This window comes from Parasteatoda tepidariorum, chromosome 1 (genome assembly GCF_982258835.1).
Source record: "Parasteatoda tepidariorum strain Cologne lab strain chromosome 1, Ptep-v5.0, whole genome shotgun sequence".
NCBI classification, from domain to species: Eukaryota; Metazoa; Arthropoda; class Arachnida; order Araneae; family Theridiidae; genus Parasteatoda; species Parasteatoda tepidariorum.
In genome coordinates, this window is record NC_141755.1 from 80111223 (window position 1) to 80134164 (window position 22942).

A 22942-nucleotide genomic window follows, 5' to 3' on the forward strand; every position below is an offset into this window, starting at 1 on the left:
CAAAATAGAAAATACTAAGGGTCAAAATTAATATTTTAAGTAAAAAAACATAAATAACTAACAAATACATAATAACAAATACATAATAAAAATAACATAAATAACTAATAAATAATAACTAACAAATCTGTATTGGAATAAGGAAGAGGAAAACTTCCAAAACTTATTTGATTACTGTTTGAAACTGCAGCGGATTTAGAAAGCAAATTTTTACCACTCTTAATTTTTTTCGAACGATTCAAAAAATATATATTAAAGACAGTCATTATAGAACACCCTGAAAAAGACTTATCTGAAAGATCTTGCTTTTATACCACGAATATTAAAATTCGTTGGAATTGAAAAAAATGTTGCATAAAACGTTTCATTAAATTTGATTTCTGAAAGTATTTACTTTCAAACTTTTTGTCTACATTTATATATTTTTTTTATTTAATACTCATAGCTTAAAATATACTCTAATGAAACCATAACTAGTGATTATAATTCTTAACACGTTATATTGCAAGCCTCTGATTTTCGGAAAATGTGTAATCATTTAAACAGATTTAAATAGTTTTTAGGAACAAATTGTTTTTTGAGCTTAAGGTAATTTATTTTCTAACAAACTGATGATTTTAAATGAGTAATGATCGGAGGAATGAAATACGTTTTTCGAACAAAATATTGAATATTATAAAGGTTTAATTTGTTGATTTTGCGATCGCTGGAATTTAATGAGAAAAATATGGAAATAGGTACAAGGTGGAGCTCGAGTATTTTTGTTTGTTAAAATATCTTATAAAAGAAAAGAATTTACTTCTGATGGAGATTGAATTTGAAAAAGATTGTTAGAATATTTCGAAATGATATAGATTCGTTTTGAAAGTCAAGTAAGCACTTTGATCACAGAGTTTGAATTTCATCGGTATACTGTACCTTACGTATAAAAATAATTTTTTTGAAGAAATTTTAATTTTGAAACCAAGAAACGAAACTAGTCTAATATAGTTAAATGTTAATAAACAGTGTCCCAAAGTTTGAGCAATATTGGAATTTTGCACCATTTTGTACTCATTTTGTTTCAAAAATAAAATAAATAAATACAGTCACAGCTGGTTAAGCAGGGTTGGTTAAGCTGCTTATAAATAAAAAAAAAAACCAACCCTACGCAAAAGAAAAAGTCATTGTTTTCATAGTTGTGCTTTGTTGGTAGGTCAGGGTTACTAAAAAGGATGCCCTATGCGAAAGAGTATCGTTTTTTCATTGTTGAGCTGCGTTGTTAGGTTAGGGTTACTTAAATGGAACCCAAAACAAAAGAAAAGAGTAACGTTTTTTCCATTGATGTGCTTTGTTGGTAGGTCAGGGTTACTAAAAAATGAGCCCTATACGAAAGAATAATGTTTTTTCATTATTGAGCTTTGCTGGCCGGTCAGAGTTACTAAAATATAGAGCCCAACACAAAAAAAGAGTAACGTTTTCTTATGTTGAACTTTGTTGGTACCGTCATTCGGGGCTACTTTGTGCAGGATTTCGCAGTTTTTGAACTTTGACATGTAAAAAAACTATGTTAATTCAAACTTTAGCAAAATTTATCGATATTATATTCATAACTGGACTCAGACGAGTGAATTTGATCAATATTGGCATTATTTGTATGTAATATTTACGAATAATAAGTCAAGACATACCTTGCACAAAGTAGCCCCCAAATGGGGCTACTTTGTGCAGCGATAGGAATTCAGTTTAATAATCATGTTTTTAGTAAAATATTGATATAAAATTGTTAAAAAAGTTAATTGTTGACATTTTTAAAGACAAAAACATCAAGATATGTAAAGATATTAGTTTGAAAATAATTTTCAGCGTTAAAAAAACATTTTTTTTGAAGAATTTTTTCTTAAAAAGAATGTTTATTTCAAAACATTTGAGCTTAAACAAAAGGAAACCATAAGCTTTTTTTAACATTGAAATGGATATTTCAAAAATAATAATTATTACATATTCATTAACATTTATAATATTGATAAATTTGAACGCAACATGCTTGAATGAACACGACAGAACTTGCTCTTCAGTTTCTGTCAAAATCACCTGATGTCCTATAAAATATATTTTTATGTTTTAAATCGTTTGATTAATTCATTAGAAGAAAAATAATAGTTTACCAGCACGTTTCACGTGTTTCTTGCGAATTTTATTAGAGATAGTATTTCCGTGGATTTTGTACTTCCGAGAAGCTTCGGCAATCGACATACCACCAGCAACTGCTTGCAAACATTGTTGCAGCTTTTCTAAAGTGTAATCAAGGTAATTTCTCGTTCGAGGTATTTTTTTATAACGTCTGACAATTTTTCTGTCGAAAAAAAAACGAATGAAACTTTGCACAAAGTAGCCCCACTGTGCATTTTTTTTTCATTTTCCGTTTATTTGTTATTAATTTTAAATTTTCTTAACGCTAACATGATATAATTGTTTATTAATGCATAAATAAAAAATTTTGCACTTAAGACAATTGTTTTATCAACGTCTTTGCATTTCACAGCTAAAGTTTCCACGCACACTTTTCGACATCCGACGTCCTCGGAAAATTGTTGACATTGGATGAGCGAAACACACTCTGAGATTGTTTTAAAATTCGAAAAAATGTTTGTAGTTATAGAAGAGACTTCTATCTTCAAATTCCACCCATTTTTAACGTGAAATAAACATAATACTGAATAGCACCACTTGAAAAATGCCAAATTCGAATTTGCACAAAGTAGCCCCCGCTGCACAAAGTAGCCCCGAATGACGGTAGGTCAGGGTTTGTTTAAAAGGGAGACCTATACTCAAAGAGAAAGAGTAACGTTTTTTCATTGATGTGATTTGTTGATAGCTCAGGGTTACTAAAAAAGGAGCCCTACACAAGAGAATTATGTTTTTCCTTGTTGATCTTTGTTTGCAGCTCAGAGTTACTCAATAGGGCTCTACGTGAAGGAATAACGTTTTTGATTGTTGAGCATAGTTGTGTCATTTTTTGCGGTCGTGTAAGTTTTGGATTTAGTGCTTGGAAAAGTCCAACCAAATTATGTAATTTATCACTGTTGGTTTCAATATTTACTTTGGCTTGGTTTGAGGTCTAAGGTTTATGCCGGCAAGCTTATGATTTCTCACACTTTGAAGGTTAAGGCGTTGAATACCACGCTAATTTTACACGGCTTGCTTATCTGGTCAAAATGATTTTCTCAGTATGTATTGCATTAATTTCTTCAAACCATTTTAATAGTAACGATAATAATACAAAAAAAAATTAAAAGCATTAAAAATTTACTTGAACTATGTGTTTCTAATAATCTTGGCTTCGCCGGTCACCGGTGACTCCCGTGGCGCTACGAACAAACTCAGTGCTTCACCGGTGACCCCCATGGCATTCAACGTGTTAAAATTAAATGCCGCATCAATGAAATTCAAACACATTTATGCAAAAGGGTCAATGAAAGAGAGTGTGTATAATATGTTGTTTCATATACAATCCTACACTGTTTACTTTAAGAATCAATTAAAAAGTCTTCATTTTTAATTAAAAGTTTCTACTTACTATGAATACAAGATGAATTTTGGGACACTCTGTATTTCTTTCAAGTCCTATTTAGTTGCTTCTATTTAAGTCACTCGCAATACAGTTTTATTATAAAAGGTTTAAGAAAAGGCCATTCAAATTAAAACACAGTTCATTGCGAGAAAATATGATAATACGAAACTTTCATATTAATCTGATTTGAATAATATACAAATTAAAGCTGTAGCAATTATGAAAGATTGGTACACCATACTCTGAATTGTTTTTCAATGCATCATCGAAGTTCTGAAAATAATCAATGTATCGATTCCTTAAAGAATGCTTTGTTTCAGGCAATAGAGTAATGTCAGCCTATGAACTGACTCCAAAACTAACTGGTTATAGTTTTGATTATGATCAGGATTTAAATGCTGGTATTACCAATTCATTTGCTTCAGCAGCGAACAGATTTGGGCACACATTAGTACAAGTAAGTAAAAATTCTTTTTAATTTTTATAATACATAACTGTAAAATGCTAATTGGTTGCTTTAATAACTTCACAGTTATTTACATATACAAATTAGCTACATAAATTTTGTCCTATAAGTATAGGACAAAATTAGGAAATTTTGCTCCTGACCGTGTCCATTTTTTCAAAAATTGAAAGTTTTGAACGAGCAAAAAATTTTTTGATATTACTAAATATAAACATCATCAGTTGAATTGCTCGTTCGCCTTACATCAGGTTGCTACGTAGAGAACAGCCTTAAGTTACACAAAGATCTGCTTTTACATGGACTACTCAAAACAAAAGAAGATAGTACTGCAAAACCTTAAGAACTTGACTTTCTGTGACCATTGCTGAATATACAGAATCGTATGCTTTTGTTCTAGTAACAGTAAACGATTCAGTAATGTGGATTTTAAATATATATGTTACCGGCAAAGTATGAAATCCGGCATTGTATAGAATGCCTAAAGTTAGCCGGCAAAGTATGAAATGATTTATATTTCACACATTTCCTAAGCATTCTACAGAATGACAAATGAGAAACCGGCAAAGTATAAAATACATCTCCGATTCGTCAAAATGTCATTCAAAAATGACAAATTCAAAATGTCACCCGATTTGATATTAATTTATTGGTGGATATAGTTACATTTATTCGATATTTTAATACTTACTGATGATAGATTATATTTATTCAATATTTTAATACTTACTGATGATAGATTAGAAGAAACATCAGTGTTTGGAGTATCGGGCAAATATATACCGGGCAATGGCACTTGACCTTAAAAAATATCAGTGTAGGGTATACCGGGCAGTGGCACTGAACATTAAAAAAACATCAGTGTAAGGTATACCGGGCAAATGTGTACCAGACAGTGGCACTGAACCTTAAAAAAATATCAGTGTAGGGTATACCGGGGAAATGTATACCGGGCAGTGGCACTGAACCTTAAAAAAAACCTTTGAAAAGACTATTATTCTTGATTCTTTTGATTTTTAAAATATGCTTTTTAATTTATTTGTGGCAGAGTTCAGTCGAAATGTATACTGCGCAGGCAGCGAGGTATAATAGCAGTCTCAGCCACAGTTACGACCCATCTATTCTTTATGAAAAAGGCAGTTTTGATGCTCTTGTTCGAGGGATGATCTTGCAGCCAGCTCAATCCTTTGATCATCACGTAGTTCAAGAGGCGAGTACTCATTTTTCATTAATAAAATGACATTAATCGATTACTATTTATAGCCTATGTGTAGTTAAAGCAGTTAAACGCATGGTTTGTTTTCATTTTTCAATATCATTAAATGATTTAGTTAATTATTTAAGGCATATTTCCCAGTTGAAGAATGTTAATTATGAATGTTAAGTAACTTGTAACATATATAATCTATTTGTTTGAATACTTAGTTTGATAGAGTTTGTGTTTAATGTTAATGTGTTGGTTCTAAAATTATTTTGAAATCATATTTTTCAAAAAAATATCTTATATAAAATTAAAGATTATTCAAAAATTTATAATCAATTTGATATTTTATTTGCATATATAATATTTTATTTTTGAATTAAGAAGTCAATTAAATTTCTTTAATAAAATATTTAAGTACTTTTTGCTTAAAGAAAATGAAAGTCATTGTAAATAGTTTGAAATACATATGCTTACTGGGCATCTAAACGTAAGCACGAGCTAAAAGGTTTCAAAATTTGCATTGCTTTTGTACTTATAAGCTTCAAGCTCGCATTGTTTAAAAATTTTTATTAAATTAAATTTTTATTGATTTTGAGGAACTGAATTTAAACATGTTTTTATCTTTTGTTCACTCATGGTTCTGCAATAATTCGGCTTCTGCGATATTGCGCGTTAAATGTGCCGAAAAGACTAGAGGGGCCGCAAAAAAAATGTTACTATGCTTGATTCTCCAAAAAATAGAATAGAATAAAAAAAAAATAGTGCACCATCCATGTAGGAAAAACATTTTCTTTAGCATTAATAACGGAAAGAGTAATGGAAAAAATTATTCAGTTGAATTGATATAGAAGTTTTAGTTTCAATTTATAGTTTAATATAGCAATAATAATTTAAAATTAGCAGTTCAAAGTCTATAAAAAAAGTTCAGTTTGATATAAAAATTTTGTGTCACACTTAATGCCATTTCTTTGAGAAGTTTTAAAATAATAATAATAATAATAATGATAATAAATAATAATAATAATAGTAAATAATAATTATAATAATAGTAATAATAATAATAATAATAATAATAATAGTAAATAATAATTATAATAATAGTAGTAATAATAATAATAATAATAATAATAGTAAATAATAATTATAATAATAGTAGTAATAATAATAATAATAGTAAATAATAATTATAATAATAGTAGTAATAATAATAATAATAATAATAATTTACAATATTTGAAATCAGCAATCTATACGTTTTATATCAGAAATTTGTGTCACACTTTATGCCTAATAATAGTAATAAATCATACTACAATCGGTATTTGATTAGTTGTCTTCTGTAGCAGAAATTGAAATTGTGTTACACATTATACATAGCTAGAAATTTGTGTTACGCTTTATGCCATTTCTTTGTGAGGTCTTATAATAATAATAATAATAATAATAATAATAATAATAATTATAATAATAATAATAATAATAATAAACCATACTACAATCGGTGTTTGATTAGTTGTCTTCTGTAGCAGATATTAAAATTGATCTTAAAAATAACATAAATTGAAAGTTAGTTAAAGTTTCCCAAATGTGGACACAGAAATTTTCAAATCTAAAAACTTGTATAATGTGTACCTATTTTTATACATGAAAAAAATCAATGATAGGTTTTTATAATACGTGAATACATTTTTCTTTGCAATTACCTATGAAAAAATAATGGAACATAATTTACAGTTTTTTTAAAATCAAGAATCGGTTAACAAAAGCTAATATTTAATGTCTTATGAGAAATTCTGTATATATTTTAAAAATAAAATCGTTTTTTATAAATTCGAGATGCTATAGTACTTTTTCTGTTGCTCTTGCATTTCAATAGTCAGTGACTAGATTAATACAATGAATTCAAAATAGTGTTTACAAATTATTAAGCTTGGAAAATCATTTGTAAATTTAGACAATACTGTTAAATCTATAACTAACATTAAATTGCTGTTCATAGCTGAGTGGAAGATTGTTCAGTATGGATGGTCATGGATTAGACCTGATTGCTTTGAATATTCAAAGGGGTCGTGATCACGGATTATCGGGCTACAATGAGTGGCGTGAATACTGTGGTTTGCCTCGTCTTCGCAATTTCGAAGATCTACTCACCGTCATGAATCCAACAGCGGCTAGAAATTTCAGCAGGCTATACAGGTAAGCTTTAACTATATATGTGCCTATAATAATGTAACTCTCATTATTTCAAGAAAAAAAGAAGAAAATTTGTTATTACAGCTAGATAGTTTTCATTCAAAAGTAAATTATTGTTTTAATTATCTATAAGAAATTACTCATATCTTCTATCCTTTTATTTTACAAGCAAAGTTTTAATGACAGCGTTTATAATAATAGAGTTTATAATTAGTTAAGTTTATAATAGCGCAATTCTCATAAATTTAAGAAAAAATAAACAAACAAAATTATAAGAAATTATTCATATGGTAATTTTATAATTAATAAGAAATTATTAATTATAAGAAATTATTCATATCTTCTATCCTTTTATTTTACAAGCAAAGTTTTAATGGCAGCGTTTATAATAATAGAGTTTATAATAATAGAGTTTATAATAATAGAGTTTATAATTAGTTAAGTTTATAATAGCGCAATTCTCATAAATTTAAGAAAAAATGAACAAACAAAATTTGTTATTAGAGCGAGATTTTAGTTTTCATGTAAAAATAAATTATTGTTTTAATTATCTATAAAAAAATTATTTATATCTTTTATCCTTTTATTTAACAAGCAAGGTTTTAATGATAGCGTTTATAATAATAGAGTTTATAATTAGTTAAGTTTATAATAGCGCAATTCTCATTAATTTAAGAAAAAAATGAACAAACAAAATTTGTTATTAGAGCGAGATTTTAGTTTTCATGTAAAAGTAAATTATTGTTTTAATTATCGATAAAAAAAATTATTCATATCTTCTATCCTTTTATTTTACAGGCAAAGTTTTAATGATAGCGTTCATAATAATAGAGTTTTTAATTAGTTAAGTTTATAATAGCGCAATTTTCATTAATTTAAGAAAAAATAAACAAACAAAATTTGTTATTAGAGCGAGATTCTAGTTTTCATGTAAAACTAATTATTGTTTTAATTATCTATAAAAAAAATTATTGATATCTTCTATCCTTTTATTTTACAAGCAAAGTTTTAATGATAGCGTTTATAATAATAGAGTTTATAATAATAGAGTTTATAATTAGTTAAGTTTATAATAGCGCAATTCTCATTAATTTAAGAAAAAATAAACAAACAAAATTTGTTATTAGAGCGAGATTTTAGTTTTCATGTAAAAATAAATTGTTTTAATTATCTATAAAAAAATTGTTCATATCTTCTATCCTTTTATTTTACAAGCAAAGTTTTAATGATAGCGTTTATAATAATAGAGTTTATAATTAGTTAAGTTTATAATAGCGCAATTCTCATTAATTTAAGAAAAAATAAACAAACAAAATTTGTTATTAGAGCGAGATTTTAGTTTTCTTGTAAAAGTAAATTATTGTTTTAATTATATATAAAAAAATTATTCATATCTTCTATTCTTTTATTTTACAAGCAAAGTTTTAATGATAGCGTTTATAATAATCGAGTTTATAATTAGTTAAATTTATAATAGCGCAATTATCATTAATTTAAGAAAAAATGAACAAAAAAATCTGTTATTAGAGCTGGATTTTAGTTTTCATACAAAAATAAATTATTGTTTTAATTATCTACTAAAAATTATTCGTACCTTCTATTACAAGCAAAGTTTTATTCAAATTAGTAATTCATTTAAGTTCATAATTTAATCCGAGATTATAACATTGTTCAGGTTTATAATTTTTAACAACTTTCATACAAGTATTTAAATTCCTAATTCTAATTAAATTTGAAATTTTATAATTAATTTCTAATTTAATTTAAAATTTAAGTTCCAAAAAAAAGGAATAATTTTATTCGCATTTAATTTCAGACAATTGCGTAATTTTATTCAAGTTTATAATCATTTCATTAAAATTTCAATGTTTTCATAATTCAATATTAAATTCATTTCTTCAATTTAAACTCATAATTTCATTTAAACTTATAGTTTTATAATCTATAAAAGTTTAATCTGAATTCATGATTGAAAGATTTAATTCAAATTGAGAATTTGAAAGTTTTATTCAAATTTAGTTTCCTACAAATTTAGGGTTATTTAATTCAAATTTTTGAAAAATTTATAACGATTTTAACTCAAATCATAATTTTATCAAATTTAGAATAATTTTATTAAGTTTCAACCAAATTTATAATTTCATTCACCTTTAAAATTTTATTCAAATCTTCTGAATTTCCTAAATCCTGATTTCGTTTCTTGATTTCCATTTTGTTTATTATTTCGTTTAAAATCATAATCACATAGCTCAAAGCAAATTTATAATTTAATTTTATCAAATTCATATTTTCTTTATTTCATACACATTTATATTACTTGACCTTATTATTCATATTCATGATTTTTTTTATAAATGATTTTTTTCTTTTCCTAATATCTTAATTTAAATTATGTTATTTCTTAGTTTGTTATTGATTATTGTTGTTGATGCTCTTAATTTGTTATTTCTTAGTTTTTAATAATAGTTTACATTTTCTATATTAGTTTTATATTATTGTAGTTTTCATTCATATTCGTGATTTTGTTTGATTTAAAATTTCTTTTCGGTTTCTAATATTTTTATTAGTTATTGTTTTAAATTTCACAATAGTTTATATTTCCTAAATTAGTTTTATATTACTGTAGTTTTTAATCATATTCATGATTTGTTTCGGTAAAAAAATTCTTTTCTGTTCATAATAACTTAATTTGTTATTGCTCTATATTTCACAATAGTTTACATTTTCTATGTTTAATATTACTGAAATTAAAGTACTAATGTAAGATAACCCTGAAGAAAATTGCATTTATAATCTATGAATATACAGTAACGTTAAAATATTATAATATCTTTAAAAAAACTTATGGTAATATTTCCTTTAAAATATTTTTAAAATAATGTTGTTGGAAAGCGATTTTTTTGCAGTTAACGATATAAAAAAAGGTTTTAACAAAAAACTTACAAAGCATTAAAATATAAATTTTGAAATTTTTTTCAAAATAAAGTATTACCTTAATCCACATAAATATAATAACAATAGACTAGTGGCCTTTGGCAACCAGCTTGGTCACCTTTCAAAATTATCTCGTATAACAAATAAATTTTTAAAATAACTAATCCGAATGCACAGTTCAACTGCATTATTCCAATTCTTCAATCACTTCTCTAATCCTAAGATCTTTAATAGTTTTTAATAATAAGTAAAGCATTTCTTTTACTGTCCTCTCTTGCCAAGCTTTTGTACTTTGATTTAGATTTTAAACATTTTAAAGAGATATCCACGCTATTGTTCAATTTCTTTATCCATTGATCCCGCAGTGGACTGATCGTTAAAACACAGTTTCTAGCAGATCACCGAAGTCAAGCATCACTGACTGCTGGCTGTCAGTGTGCAGGTGGGTGACCACTTGGATCAGCCTGCGTAGAGACCGAGGGTGTGCTGTATCGGTTCTTGTTAAACTGTTCTTCCGTGAAGTGCTTTCTTCGCGTGCAGGGCTATTAAAGTGGGGGTGCCATCCCCTCTGCAGAGGATCAAAATTGTGATGGCATGTCTTCGGCTCATCCTCTGGGACGTTTCCCAGACCGTCGCCAATAGCCCATTGTGCAGCTCTAGTGCGACGTAAACGAACTACTTTATCCATTAAATTTTAGTAATAAAGCTAAGTCTTTCAAACACCTATTAAATTACTGAAATCACAGCAAATATGAGTTAGGAACATTTTCGTATGGTATGCAACTGAAGTATTGAAATTATTTCCATCTCCGACGTGTGATAAAATAGAAATCTCAACCCATTAGAAAACCCATTACTTGCAACTTCCTCACGCACCTCTCGAATTAAAAATTGAGTATCGTATAACATTTTTAAATTTTATTTTATAACCGTCGTTGAGCAACCTACCCAATTCTTTAAGTTCGCGACTACTAATGTTCAACTCCGTAGCCTTGTAATTTTGAACTCAATCCAGAAGACAAGGTAACTCCTAAATCAAGTATGGGAAGAAATTCGCGGAGGAAGTTTTGATGGAACTAACACGCATTTGCGTTACATGGAGAGGAAAGCTGCGAAAACCTCCCACGGTTAGACTGATAGCAAGGGGTCCATTAATCATCTACTTCTGAGGATATTTTAAGTCAACACTGTAATCGGTGTGAGTCGGGTGCGGAATTCGTATAGACCAGTCATAGCTGGGATTCGAAAGTGGTTCATTTCATTGGAAGGCGAACGCTCTATCCCGAGCTATATGTTATACCAAGGCTACGTATAATATATAGCTCGAAAAAGGCAAGCTCCGTCATTAATAATTCGTAGGGCAGTATGCGGCATCAAAGTAACGTTTAAGTTTATAATTTGTGCAGCCATTTTAAAAGGGATCAAAAATAAATCTAAATAATTACTTCGCAACTTAGTTTTTTTTTATAAAAATACAAAATTAATGTAAATAAATTCTTAACGCGAAACCTATTTTTTTAACACTACTTAATTTATTACATAAGACAATCTAATAGAAAGAATTATCACTATAAGAAGAAAAATAAGAAGTTAAGAAGCTGAAGTTTTAAAAGTTGAAAAAGAAAAGAAAAGTAGTTAAGAAGTTTAAGTTTTGAAGTTAAGAAAAACACGTACTACTAGTTGCACATCAACTTTTATTATAACTTTTGCTGATGCACTTTTTAGGAATGTAGATGATGTCGACTTGTATCCAGCTGGAAGTGCAGAAACTCCTTTGCCAGATTCTATACTGGGTCCAACATTTGCTTGCATTATTGCCGAACAATTTCGACGTCTCAAGTTAGGGGACAGATTTTGGTATGAAAATGGTGGTAAAGAATCATCATTTAACGAAGGTAATATGCAAAATTTTTCAGATACTTTATAATTTCTTACTCATGGAATAATTTGTTAACATATTACCAATTAAGTAGGCTATTAAATTTTTTTAAACATTTCATATATGTTTTATGAATATATATGTATAGAAAATAAGATAAAATATTGAGAAAATGTGGAAAATAATAAAGATTAATGACAAGAGAAGAAGAAAAATTATTAAAATGATATAACTTTTAAAAATATTTTAAATTTTTTTTATTTATTTAAAAAAACTTATTAAAAATCCGGAAAGAGAAAATGAAGAAAAGATATAATTTCTTCATGGGCTAACACGATTATATCCGTAAAAAGCAGTACTTTCTATTATGGTATCGGTATATCCAAAGCAAAATATATCAATATAATAGTGTGAGGAGCACACAAAAAAATATTTATTTATCTTTATTATTTTTATTTTGCTTTCCGAATTTTAATTTTTTTTTCATTTTTAATTATTTTAGATAATAAATTTTTCTTAATATTTTTAAAAATGATTTCATTTTAATAATTTCTCTTCTTCTCCTGCCATTAATCTTTATTATTTTCTATATTTTCGCAATATTTTATCTTATTTTCTATATACTTGCAGCTTATGCGTAGTTAATAAAACTTATTAATAATAATTTGTTATAATAATACCAATTAAGTAGACTTTAAAATTTTCCATTAATCTTTATTATTTTCCATATTTTCGCAATATTTTATCTTATTTTCTATATACTTGCAGCTTATGCGTAGTTAATAAAACTTATTAATAATAATTTGTTATAATAATGCCAATTAAGTAGACTTTAAAATTTTCCATTAATCTTTATTATTTTCCATATTTTCGCAATATTTTATCTTATTTTCTATATACTTGCAGTTTATGCGTAGTTAATAGAACTTATTAATAATAATTTGTTATAATAATACCAATTAAGTAGACTTTAAATTTTTTTTAAACATTTCATATATATATATATATATATATATATATCTATCTATATATATATATATATATATATATATATATATATATATATATATATATATATATATATATATATATATATATATATATATATATATAATAAAGAAATAAATACAAGAAAACACTAAGAAAGTTAAGAAAAACAATAAGTAATTAATCCAAGATTTTACTGTTTTATTGAGTGATATATACCCTGAGGAATTAATCTTACTTCGTAATCATGATGATAATATTAATTTCAGTTTTTTGGATTTGGGTATTATGAAAGTTGAAAATATCTGCTTTGTTGATTTATATGATAAAAGAAATGATTTTAATTTTAATATTAATAAACTAGTTACTTGGAATTCTAATGTTTCTAGGAGCATCTATTTAAATACCACTTTTAATGAAATGAACAGAATTAAAAGAATATGTAGTAATATTTATTTATCCAAAATACAAATCGATAAACTCTTTCAAAATCTGATAAAAAACAATGGATACCCAACTAATGTAATAAAATTTTATATAAAATCATTGAATTAATCGTATATTTTGGTAGATATATTTTCTAAACATTTTTTTGTTAATTTTTATGATTTTCCCATGTGCAAATCCATTTCAGGCCAAAATTCATTGCCAAAATTATTCACTAAATAATTTCTTTGTTATTTTATGTAATTTTTCCATGTGCAAATCCATTTCGGGCAAATCCGTGGCTATAATTATGTACTAAAATTTTTTCTTTGTTAATCTTTCCATGTGCAAATCCATTTCGGGCAAATCCGTGGTTAGAATTATTTACTAAAAATTCCTTTGCTAAATAATTTCCCTTGTTAATCTATACAGTTTTTCCATGTGCAAATCCATTTCGGGCAAATCCGTGGATAAATTTGTTTGCTAAAAATTTCTTTATTAATTTATACAATTCCATGTGCAAATCCATTTCGGGCAAATCCGTGGTTAAAATTATCTGCTAAAATTTTTTCTTTGTTAATTTTTCCATGTGCAAATCCATTTCGGGCAAATCCGTGTTAAAAATTATCTATTGAAAAAAAATTTTTCTTTGATAATTTAAATAATTTTTCTATGTGCTAATCCATATCGTGCAAATCCGCGGCTAAAATTATTTGCAAAGCAGGCAATTTATGTTTCTCTTTTCTATTTTATATTTTTTCTTAAATAAACATCTATCTTCTAAAACTATTTATGATCAATTTTTAAAATTATCCAGTATAATATTACCTTGTGCACATCCATTTCGGGCCCATCCTTGGTAACTAACAAATCAAAACTCCGAATAACAAATCACTTCAGCAGTGCAGTAAGAACGACACTTTAGAACCCTTTTGTTACACTCAATTTGCGCATTTGTTTTCATCTTTTGTTTTCATATTTTGTAATCTGGCAATCTTTCTGCGAAAACATTTTTAAATCATTCTTGAAAAATAACTGTCCATGTAAGTTGTTATGATTTTGCTACTCGCTTTATAGTCCCCCCTTTTTAATGTTTTTTCTTTTTATTTTATTTTTTCTTTTTATTTTATTTTATTATCTGTTTTTACATGTTATATTTACTTTTTATGATCTATTTTTATGTAGTTATTTTATAAAAAAATTTTTTTGAGTGCTCCTCACACTATTGTATTAATATATTTTGCTTTGGCTTTATTGATACAATATCAGTAAGCACTCTGTTTAGCGGATATAATTGTGTGGGCTGAAGAAAAGATTATATATTTTTTTTTCCGGTTTTTTAATTAACATTTCACTTTTTTTTTTTTTTTTAATAAAATGTTGTTTGTTGTTTTTTTACTTATTATTTCCCACCCCTTTTTTTCATATGTCTATAATTTTTCTTTGTTTTATTCTTCATTTTGAACTTATATATATATATATATATATATATATATATATATATATATATATAAGGAGGATTAAAAGAAAAGAGAAATTAATAAATAGTAATAATTGATTTGGTGAATAGTAGTAATTTTAAAATGTCTTAAATATTAACAGTATGAAAATTATACCACTATAAGTTTTTACTTTCTTTTTAAGCATTACATTTACATTTAAAGCTTAAAAAACAAAATTATCTTAATTTTTTATTTCAAAATGTAAACAATATTTAAGTTTCAATGGTTTAAAACTTCATTATTAAATTTGTTTAAAAATCATGGTTTATTTTTCCTAAAATATTATTCTTCACTGTTGAAAACATCAATTAAAAACATGTAAGAAACATCAAAACACATTAAAAGCATGAATTAATCAGGTGTTTTATCCAGATGGTGAACATGAACATTGTAATGTTGTAACATTTTAACATTGTAATTGTAAACATTTCAAATCAACTGCTAAGCGGGTATTAATTATTGTGGAAATAGGTAGCCGAAATCTCTGTACTAACGTTAATAACAGACAACTAAATGAATTACCAGTTGCCAACTAAAAATGCATTAAAAATGCATAATTAATGTCTTTGAGTATACTTAATGTTTTAGATCACTATGAATTTTTGATATACCTTTTAAACTTTTTAAACATATCAGCCAAAAATGTTCTTTTTCCTAATGTGAAAAACGCTTCGTAACAAAATTAAGGATTTTGAAAAATGTTGCTTAAATTAGTGATTAACTAAAATTGCAAACTTAATCAATTACAGAAGCTATCAAGTTATTATATAAAATTGCAGTTTTAATTTATAGTAATGTTTTTGGATAAAAATGGAAAAAGAATGAAGCTTTATTTCGGTTGCTATCATAAAAATATCGTAGAAAGTATCATAAAACATATAAAAGTATTGTAAGTATCAATATCTAACACATCGATAAAATTACGTTATGCTGACTCCCAAATTATTTAGGAAAACAAAATCGTTTTATTGATTTAGAAGATAGTATAAAGATTAAAAAAAGGGTAAAAGTTCTATTATATATTCTTTTATTTAAGTTACAGTATTTTTTAAATGTTTATAAAATATAAGAATTTTACAGTACAATGATATTTACCTAACAAATATTTGCGTTAAAATTTTAAAATTAAATTTAGAACTTATGTCAAATTTATGACAACACAAATTTGAGTTCAACTTTTTTTTTTATCATGACTTTGGAATTTTAGCACATCAACCTAGAACTTAATAGAACTTAGTTTAACAACTCCAGCTTCCTTTGTTTTAAATTTAATTAGAATATAAAATTGTTAAGTAGAAATGAATATAAAATCTAACCAACTTGGAAGAGATGAAATTTAAAAAATTGCATTATTTTGATTTGTTAGTTCTTAAATTTTAAATACTTTTTCAATGTAAATCATTATTTAATTTTGAATACAAAATATACTAAACTTATGATTTTATAATATGTAATAGCAAATTTAAAATTTGAAAAGACAGTTTTAAGAATGAACAAGAATGAAGTTGTTTTTCTTTACATTAACATTTATAAACTTTTTGAGAATTTTTCGGCAACACTGTTAGAAATTTCTCGAAAAAACTGCTAAATAGAAATTTTATTGTTATTTTATTATATTCAAGCAAAATAGTTAAATAACTATAAATAAGATGGTATTCAAACTGTTGACTGTCAGAAAAACTACTTATTAGCTGCTTTTACATAAAACGGCTAAACAACCAGAAATTTAATGCTCCAACTAGGCCCACCTAATGAAACCACTGAGTTCCTTGTAGCTGGGTATATATTATAGCCAAGAGGGCTAATCTGTCAATTTCATAACTGACGGGATGAGGGTTCGAATCCCAGCGTTGACACCGCAATATTTCCTCCATACCCTTCAGAACATGAAGAGTTTTCAATGTCCTTCACTTCTAATTTGTGACCCTGGATTATTGGAATACGATACTCTCATTCATACATAGATGGCAGCTGCTTAGTACGAAAAAGTTTACTACTTAAACTAATTAAACTACATTCCACGGTTCATTGGATAAACACTCAACCACAACCTAACTTCAATACCCATTAATTAACGAAAAGCCTAGCTTCAATGTCCAGTTGAATTTCTCTTTTATAATTTTGAAACCATGCTAGTTGTAAACGGTTTCAAAACCGTGAAAGTAATAAATATTTTTTCACCGTAAACTTTACTGTTATTTTTGGAATGAAAATTCTAACAGTGAATCAGAGGTAAATTATAATGGGTTGAATTGAAATTGCTCTTCCCTAAAAATAAATTTTGAATAATAAAATTAATTTTATAGTTTTACAGACATAGTTAAAAAGTACTAAGTAGATTATACAAAAAGGTCCCAATTTCTCAGATAATTTCATTATAGACGGAATAATTTCATTTCCGCAATTATCTAAAAGCATTTAATAATCTTTTAACTACACAAACAGAATTTAAAAGCGAATTCTACTTGACACTCTCAATTAAGGATTTAATGGTTTCAGTTAAGCCGTCAAGACGGTTTGTTTTGAAGAGCGAAAGAAAACATAAGCAAATATTTAAATTTCAATTGGTTTCCCGATTCTAATTAACCTTACTTGTTCCAAACAAATGTACGACAATACGGTTTGGAATTCTTTAGCACACTCTATTCCTCCGTTTCTTAATTAGTTTTAACGGGTTCCGCAGTACTTTTGTCTATTGCTTTAGTCTCTTTGTGTGTGCGTTCTGGAAATTTCGAGAAACTTTTGATCTCCCATCATGATTTAATAGAGAACTAATAGTAATGATGAGAAAGATAAATAGCTATTTAAATTGAAGTAGAAGTTAATTACTTAAATTTATTTTTGTGATTTTTGAAATTTCAGATAAATGGTAGATATGGCAAATGGATAAATGGTACATTCTGGCCAATGGTTGAAGTTAGTTGTATACTCGCAACTGTTACATTTTTTTTCCACATTACTTCGGTGTGCCGCAATACTTTTGTCTATACTTCTATTAATTTAGTCTTTGTGTGTGTGTGCGTTCTGAAAGTTTCAGGAAAATTTTAGTCTTCCATCATGATTTAATAGGGAACTAATAGTAATGATGAGAAAGATAAATAGCTATTTAAATTGAAGTGGAAGTTAATTGCTTAAATTTATTTTTGTGATTTTTGAAATTTCAAATAAATGGTAGATATGGCAAATGGATAAATGGTACATTCTGGCCAATGGTTGAAGTTAATTGTATACTCGCAACTGTTAAATTTTTTTTCCACATTACTTCGGTGTGCCGCAATACTTTTGTCTATACTTCTATTAATTTAGTCTTTGTGTGTGTGCGTTCTGAAAGTTTCAGGAAAATTTTGGTCTCCCATCATGATTTAATAGGGAACTAATAGTAATGATGAGAAAGATAAATAGCTATTTAAATTGAAGTAGAAGTTAATTACTTAAATTTATTTTTGTGATTTTTAAAATTTCAGATAAATTATAGATATATCAAATGGATAAATGGTACATTCTGGACAATGGCTGAAGTTAGTAACTATACTCGCAACTGTTACATAGTTTTGCAGATTACTTCGGTTTTACTTCGGTCTGAAAAAGATTTAGGAAAAATGTTGAGGATTTAGGGAAATTTTCTGGGTTAGAAATATTTTTCTTCTTTCACCATGTCTGTTACTCTGCACTCATAAAGAGCCATAATCCGTATCGATGGGGAAAATCAGAGAATTTTAGGAAACTTTCTAGCTTCGGTGGGGATTTCCCTACATTGAGCTTGATTCTTTGACAAAATATTTCCCTTAACACAGTAGAGTGAATTTATACCATTTCTAATTTCTTTTAAAGTATTTAAGTGATTCTTTAATGATTAATTCAATCTCATCACGCAGCTCAAAAAGTCCTACGTAGAATTCAGATGTATTTTATTTTATGATAGTTGAAGAACAGTCGACCTAATTTTGGGTTTATGAATGCTAATTTTCAACTCCGTAGCCTTGCAACTTCGAACCCAATCCAGAAGACAAGGGAACTCCTGGATTAAGTATTGATAAACATTTGCCTTCGTAGAGGACTTTGATGGAACTAACTCGCATTTGCGTTACATGGAGAGGAAAACCACGAAGATCTCTCGCTGTTAGCCTGACGGCAAGCGGACTCATGATCTGTCTACCACAGAGGATATTTTACGTCAGCTCTGTGGTCGGTGCGAGACGGGTGCGGAATTCGTATCGACCAACCATCTCTGAGATTCGAATCCGGTTCATCTCATTGGAAGGCGAACGCTCTATCCTCTGAGCTACCACAGCTCTTTGAGAACTATTTTCAATCTTTCAGTACTCTATAGATTATCAACATTCTTTTAGAGATGTATTCTTTAAAATATGAGGTAAATATTAAAATATGAGATAATTATTAAAATATGAGATTATTATTAAAATATGAGATTATTATTAAAATATGAGATAATTATTGAAATATGAGATAATTATTAAAATATGAAATAATTATTAAAATATGAGATAATTATTAAAATATGAGAAAGCCCAGTTTATGAGGACCACATTTATCATTAATCCGTTCCGCTTCTTTTTCGAATCATTGCCCTTCCTCTTAAGTGAAATACATTTTTAGAAATTTTTTAAGGAGAACAGAATTTGCTGTATCTCTTATAGTGCTGTAAAGTTTTGAAAACGCGTATCTGTTTGATACTGCAAACTTTTGTTGATTCTTGGCAGACTTCTGTTGAATTTGTGTCAACAAAGTTTTTTTTAGCAAAGTCGTGCATTGTGTTCAACATTAATTACGTTTATATTTATGATATTATCGTTTCAAAAATAAACTTAACCGAAAAGAAATGTTTCAGTTCTAATTATAAGAGCCAACACCTATTAAAATTCAAATAAAAACTGTTGTCAAAGAAACGTTTCGTGAGTTTGCTATGAGAATGTCACTAACAATTCTGCTCAATTGCAAATGAATTTTTATGTATACTTTTATTTAATTTTATTGATAGCCATCTTAAAATTATGCATCACAATTATAAATAAAATCAAATATTATAAGAAAAGAGAAAATACATGCAGGTATGTCTTTGCTTTGATTTAATATAAATATGATCTGTTTTATATTAATGTACTATATGTCTATAACTTAATTATATTTGTTGTAGTTAAATCAAATTTTGATTAATATTTATCTTAATTGTAGCACAACTGAAGGAGATACGTAAAGTTACTTTATCTCGTTTATTCTGTGATAACACCAATGTCAAAGAAGTTCAACTCGTATCTTTCGTAAAGCCAGCTAATTGGTTAGTATAACAGTTCTAACAGATTTAAGATGGTAGTTTTGTCTTATAAAAAGAAGCCTTCAGTACTTTTAAAACCTTATTGATTATAAAGTACTAATACTTATATACTTAAAAACATAGTTTTATCTCAAATATAAGAAAAAAAATATTACCTAATATTCTTTCTAAACTTTGTACTCCAGTATTCAGCTCATTTCAGTGTGTTGTTCTATGGTTTAAGAAGAATTTGTCTCTGTCAAAAATAAAGCTTTTTTTTTGTAATAAATACAATAGCTTTCGGAAACAGATTCTCAAAGTCCGTGAGTGTAGTTTTATTTTTAATGTTTTAGGTTTCATTGTAACTTCCTTATTCATAAATTAACAGTTATGTATATAATACTTAAAAATACTGAGTGTTTAAGAAACTTCAAGTGCCTTCAGCATATATTTTCAAAATGTTTTATAAGAGTTTCTTTGCAAAAATCAAGTCAGACTGCGTTAAAAGAACTACAGCTAACTATTATTTGGGTAATGAAAAAAAATATATATAAAAAAAATTATTCAACTCAGATTTTTTTTAAAGAAAGAGTTAATTTTTTGATTGGAACATGATTTCTTTTTCCCTCGGCATGGTAAACGCAATCACGTTCCAATCTTTACCTGTAGCTTTTACCTTTTTCTTGGTTTACAACTGAAAAATAATGGAGAGCACACGTGAAATTGTATAGGTGCTATTGTTCGCAATAAAGTGGGTATTTTCAAAATAAATAACCTTATGAGATAATAAATAACCTTATAAATAACCGAATGAGATGATCGCAATTTTAAATTATTTGCTGGAAAAATCAAATTAAAAAGGCTCTTTAATTTGAAAATTTTATTGCATGCTTCCAGTTCCTAAAATCAAATAATTCGTAAAAAGAGAAAAAAAACCTATCTAACACTAGATTTGAACCTGATACCTTTGAAATGAAAGATACATAGATAAGCGTGGTATCCGGGAACCGGGAACTTCTTGACTTTTTAGCAGACAAACTCTGAATTACATTTTACTAATCAAGAAGTACCTATTGGAGTACTGTTGCTGATTAATTTATGACGCCTCTATAGATTAGTTTGTTTTACAATGCCAACTTTCTAATGTTCCCTTGATCTTAAGCTACCTTTATTTATTGGTCAATGGAGTTATAAAGATTATGTTTAGTCCAGCTTATTATATGTATACTAAAGATTCATGCCCTAACAAACAATAAGGATTCAACCCGATAGTAGCACTGTTCTGTTTCGTTTCGATTACCTCTACTCTTGAGGTAAGACCAAGTACCCCTTAATGTGTGTACATGCTGGGCCCACGAAAGCTGCAGTTCAGCAGAGGAAGAAGATAACTGCATCGAAGGGGGAAAAAAGGTCTTACGGGACCCAGGACAAAATTTATTGCAGACATTATACTCAGAGAACAAAAAGCAATATTTTCATATTTTGTAAAATTTTTAAAAACTTTATGTAAAATTGTAGTTTTTATGTAGATATACATAAATTCCATGCAATTTTATTTTAATAAACTAATTAAGGACATTAAATTTTTTGTAACGCATTTTGGTCGTGCTCTGAAGAGTTTCGGACCCTAAGACAATTGTCCGTTTTTCCCTCCTCCTTGAGTACGGCCTTGACTACATCACATGTAAGTTACATGCATAATTTTCATATAAAACAGAAACATCTGTTATTTGTTTTCTCTGAATTTCAAGTATTTCTGAATTTCTCTTAGAGTTAACATGTGACCCGTCTAACAACTGGGGTAAGACGGGGGGGGGGAGTTTTACTATGAAAAAATCTTTATTTATTTTTGGTAAATATTTGTTTGAGGAAAAGTAGTTATAATTAGAGTGGTTTTCGATACATTTTCTTCAGTTTGCAACTATTACACTTCCTAGATATTATATCTCAATATTTTACGAATTCTGTATAATAGTTATTCTGTTTTATTTTCTAGGAATCCATTTGAAGATTGCTCAAAGGGAAAATTACCAAAAATGAATCTAAGTGCATGGAAAAATGAGCCGGTTTGGACGTAATTACTTTGTTCAAATATATTTTTATTCAAACTTCTGTATGTAACATAAATAAACTAAGTATTTATAAGAAATATTTACCCATTCATCCATTATTTCCAATTATTTTGAATCTTAAGGCTTAATGTAAGTTCCATTTAAAGAATACATTACATTTCTTCGATGCTGGTTTATGCTTTCAAGGTATAATTTAACCATTTAGAAATCTCTAATATGGGGTACATTTTATCTTGAATTAATGCTTGTAGAATTGATGTCTTATCTAAAGTAATTAGGGAATTATATATTGTGTGCAGTAGTTTAAATTGAAATGGAAGTTATAAAAATAATAAATACACAGATAACTTATAAGAAAATAATAACTACATAAGCAATTTGATATACTACAGTTCACAAATGGAAAAACGGACCACTATAATAACTTTTTATCTAATGACCAGTTTTCTCACGTAAT

General features: G+C 27.2%; 1 protein-coding gene across 2 annotated transcripts in view; it reads left to right on the forward strand.

Moving 5' to 3' along the window:
* The window catches only part of LOC107446020 (immunomodulatory peroxidase), a 67931-nt gene extending 45369 nt beyond the window's left edge, over positions 1–22562 (forward strand). For both annotated transcript variants that reach the window (XM_071179569.2, XM_087167452.1), the window contains 6 exons: positions 3874–4010; positions 5065–5226; positions 7220–7416; positions 12073–12242; positions 20335–20437; positions 22410–22562. In XM_071179569.2, coding sequence (XP_071035670.2) covers positions 3874–4010; positions 5065–5226; positions 7220–7416; positions 12073–12242; positions 20335–20437; positions 22410–22491 — 851 coding nt within the window. In that variant the 3' untranslated portion in view covers positions 22492–22562. The remainder of the gene's footprint in view (positions 1–3873; positions 4011–5064; positions 5227–7219; positions 7417–12072; positions 12243–20334; positions 20438–22409) is intronic.
* The last annotated feature ends 380 nt before the right edge of the window (positions 22563–22942 follow it).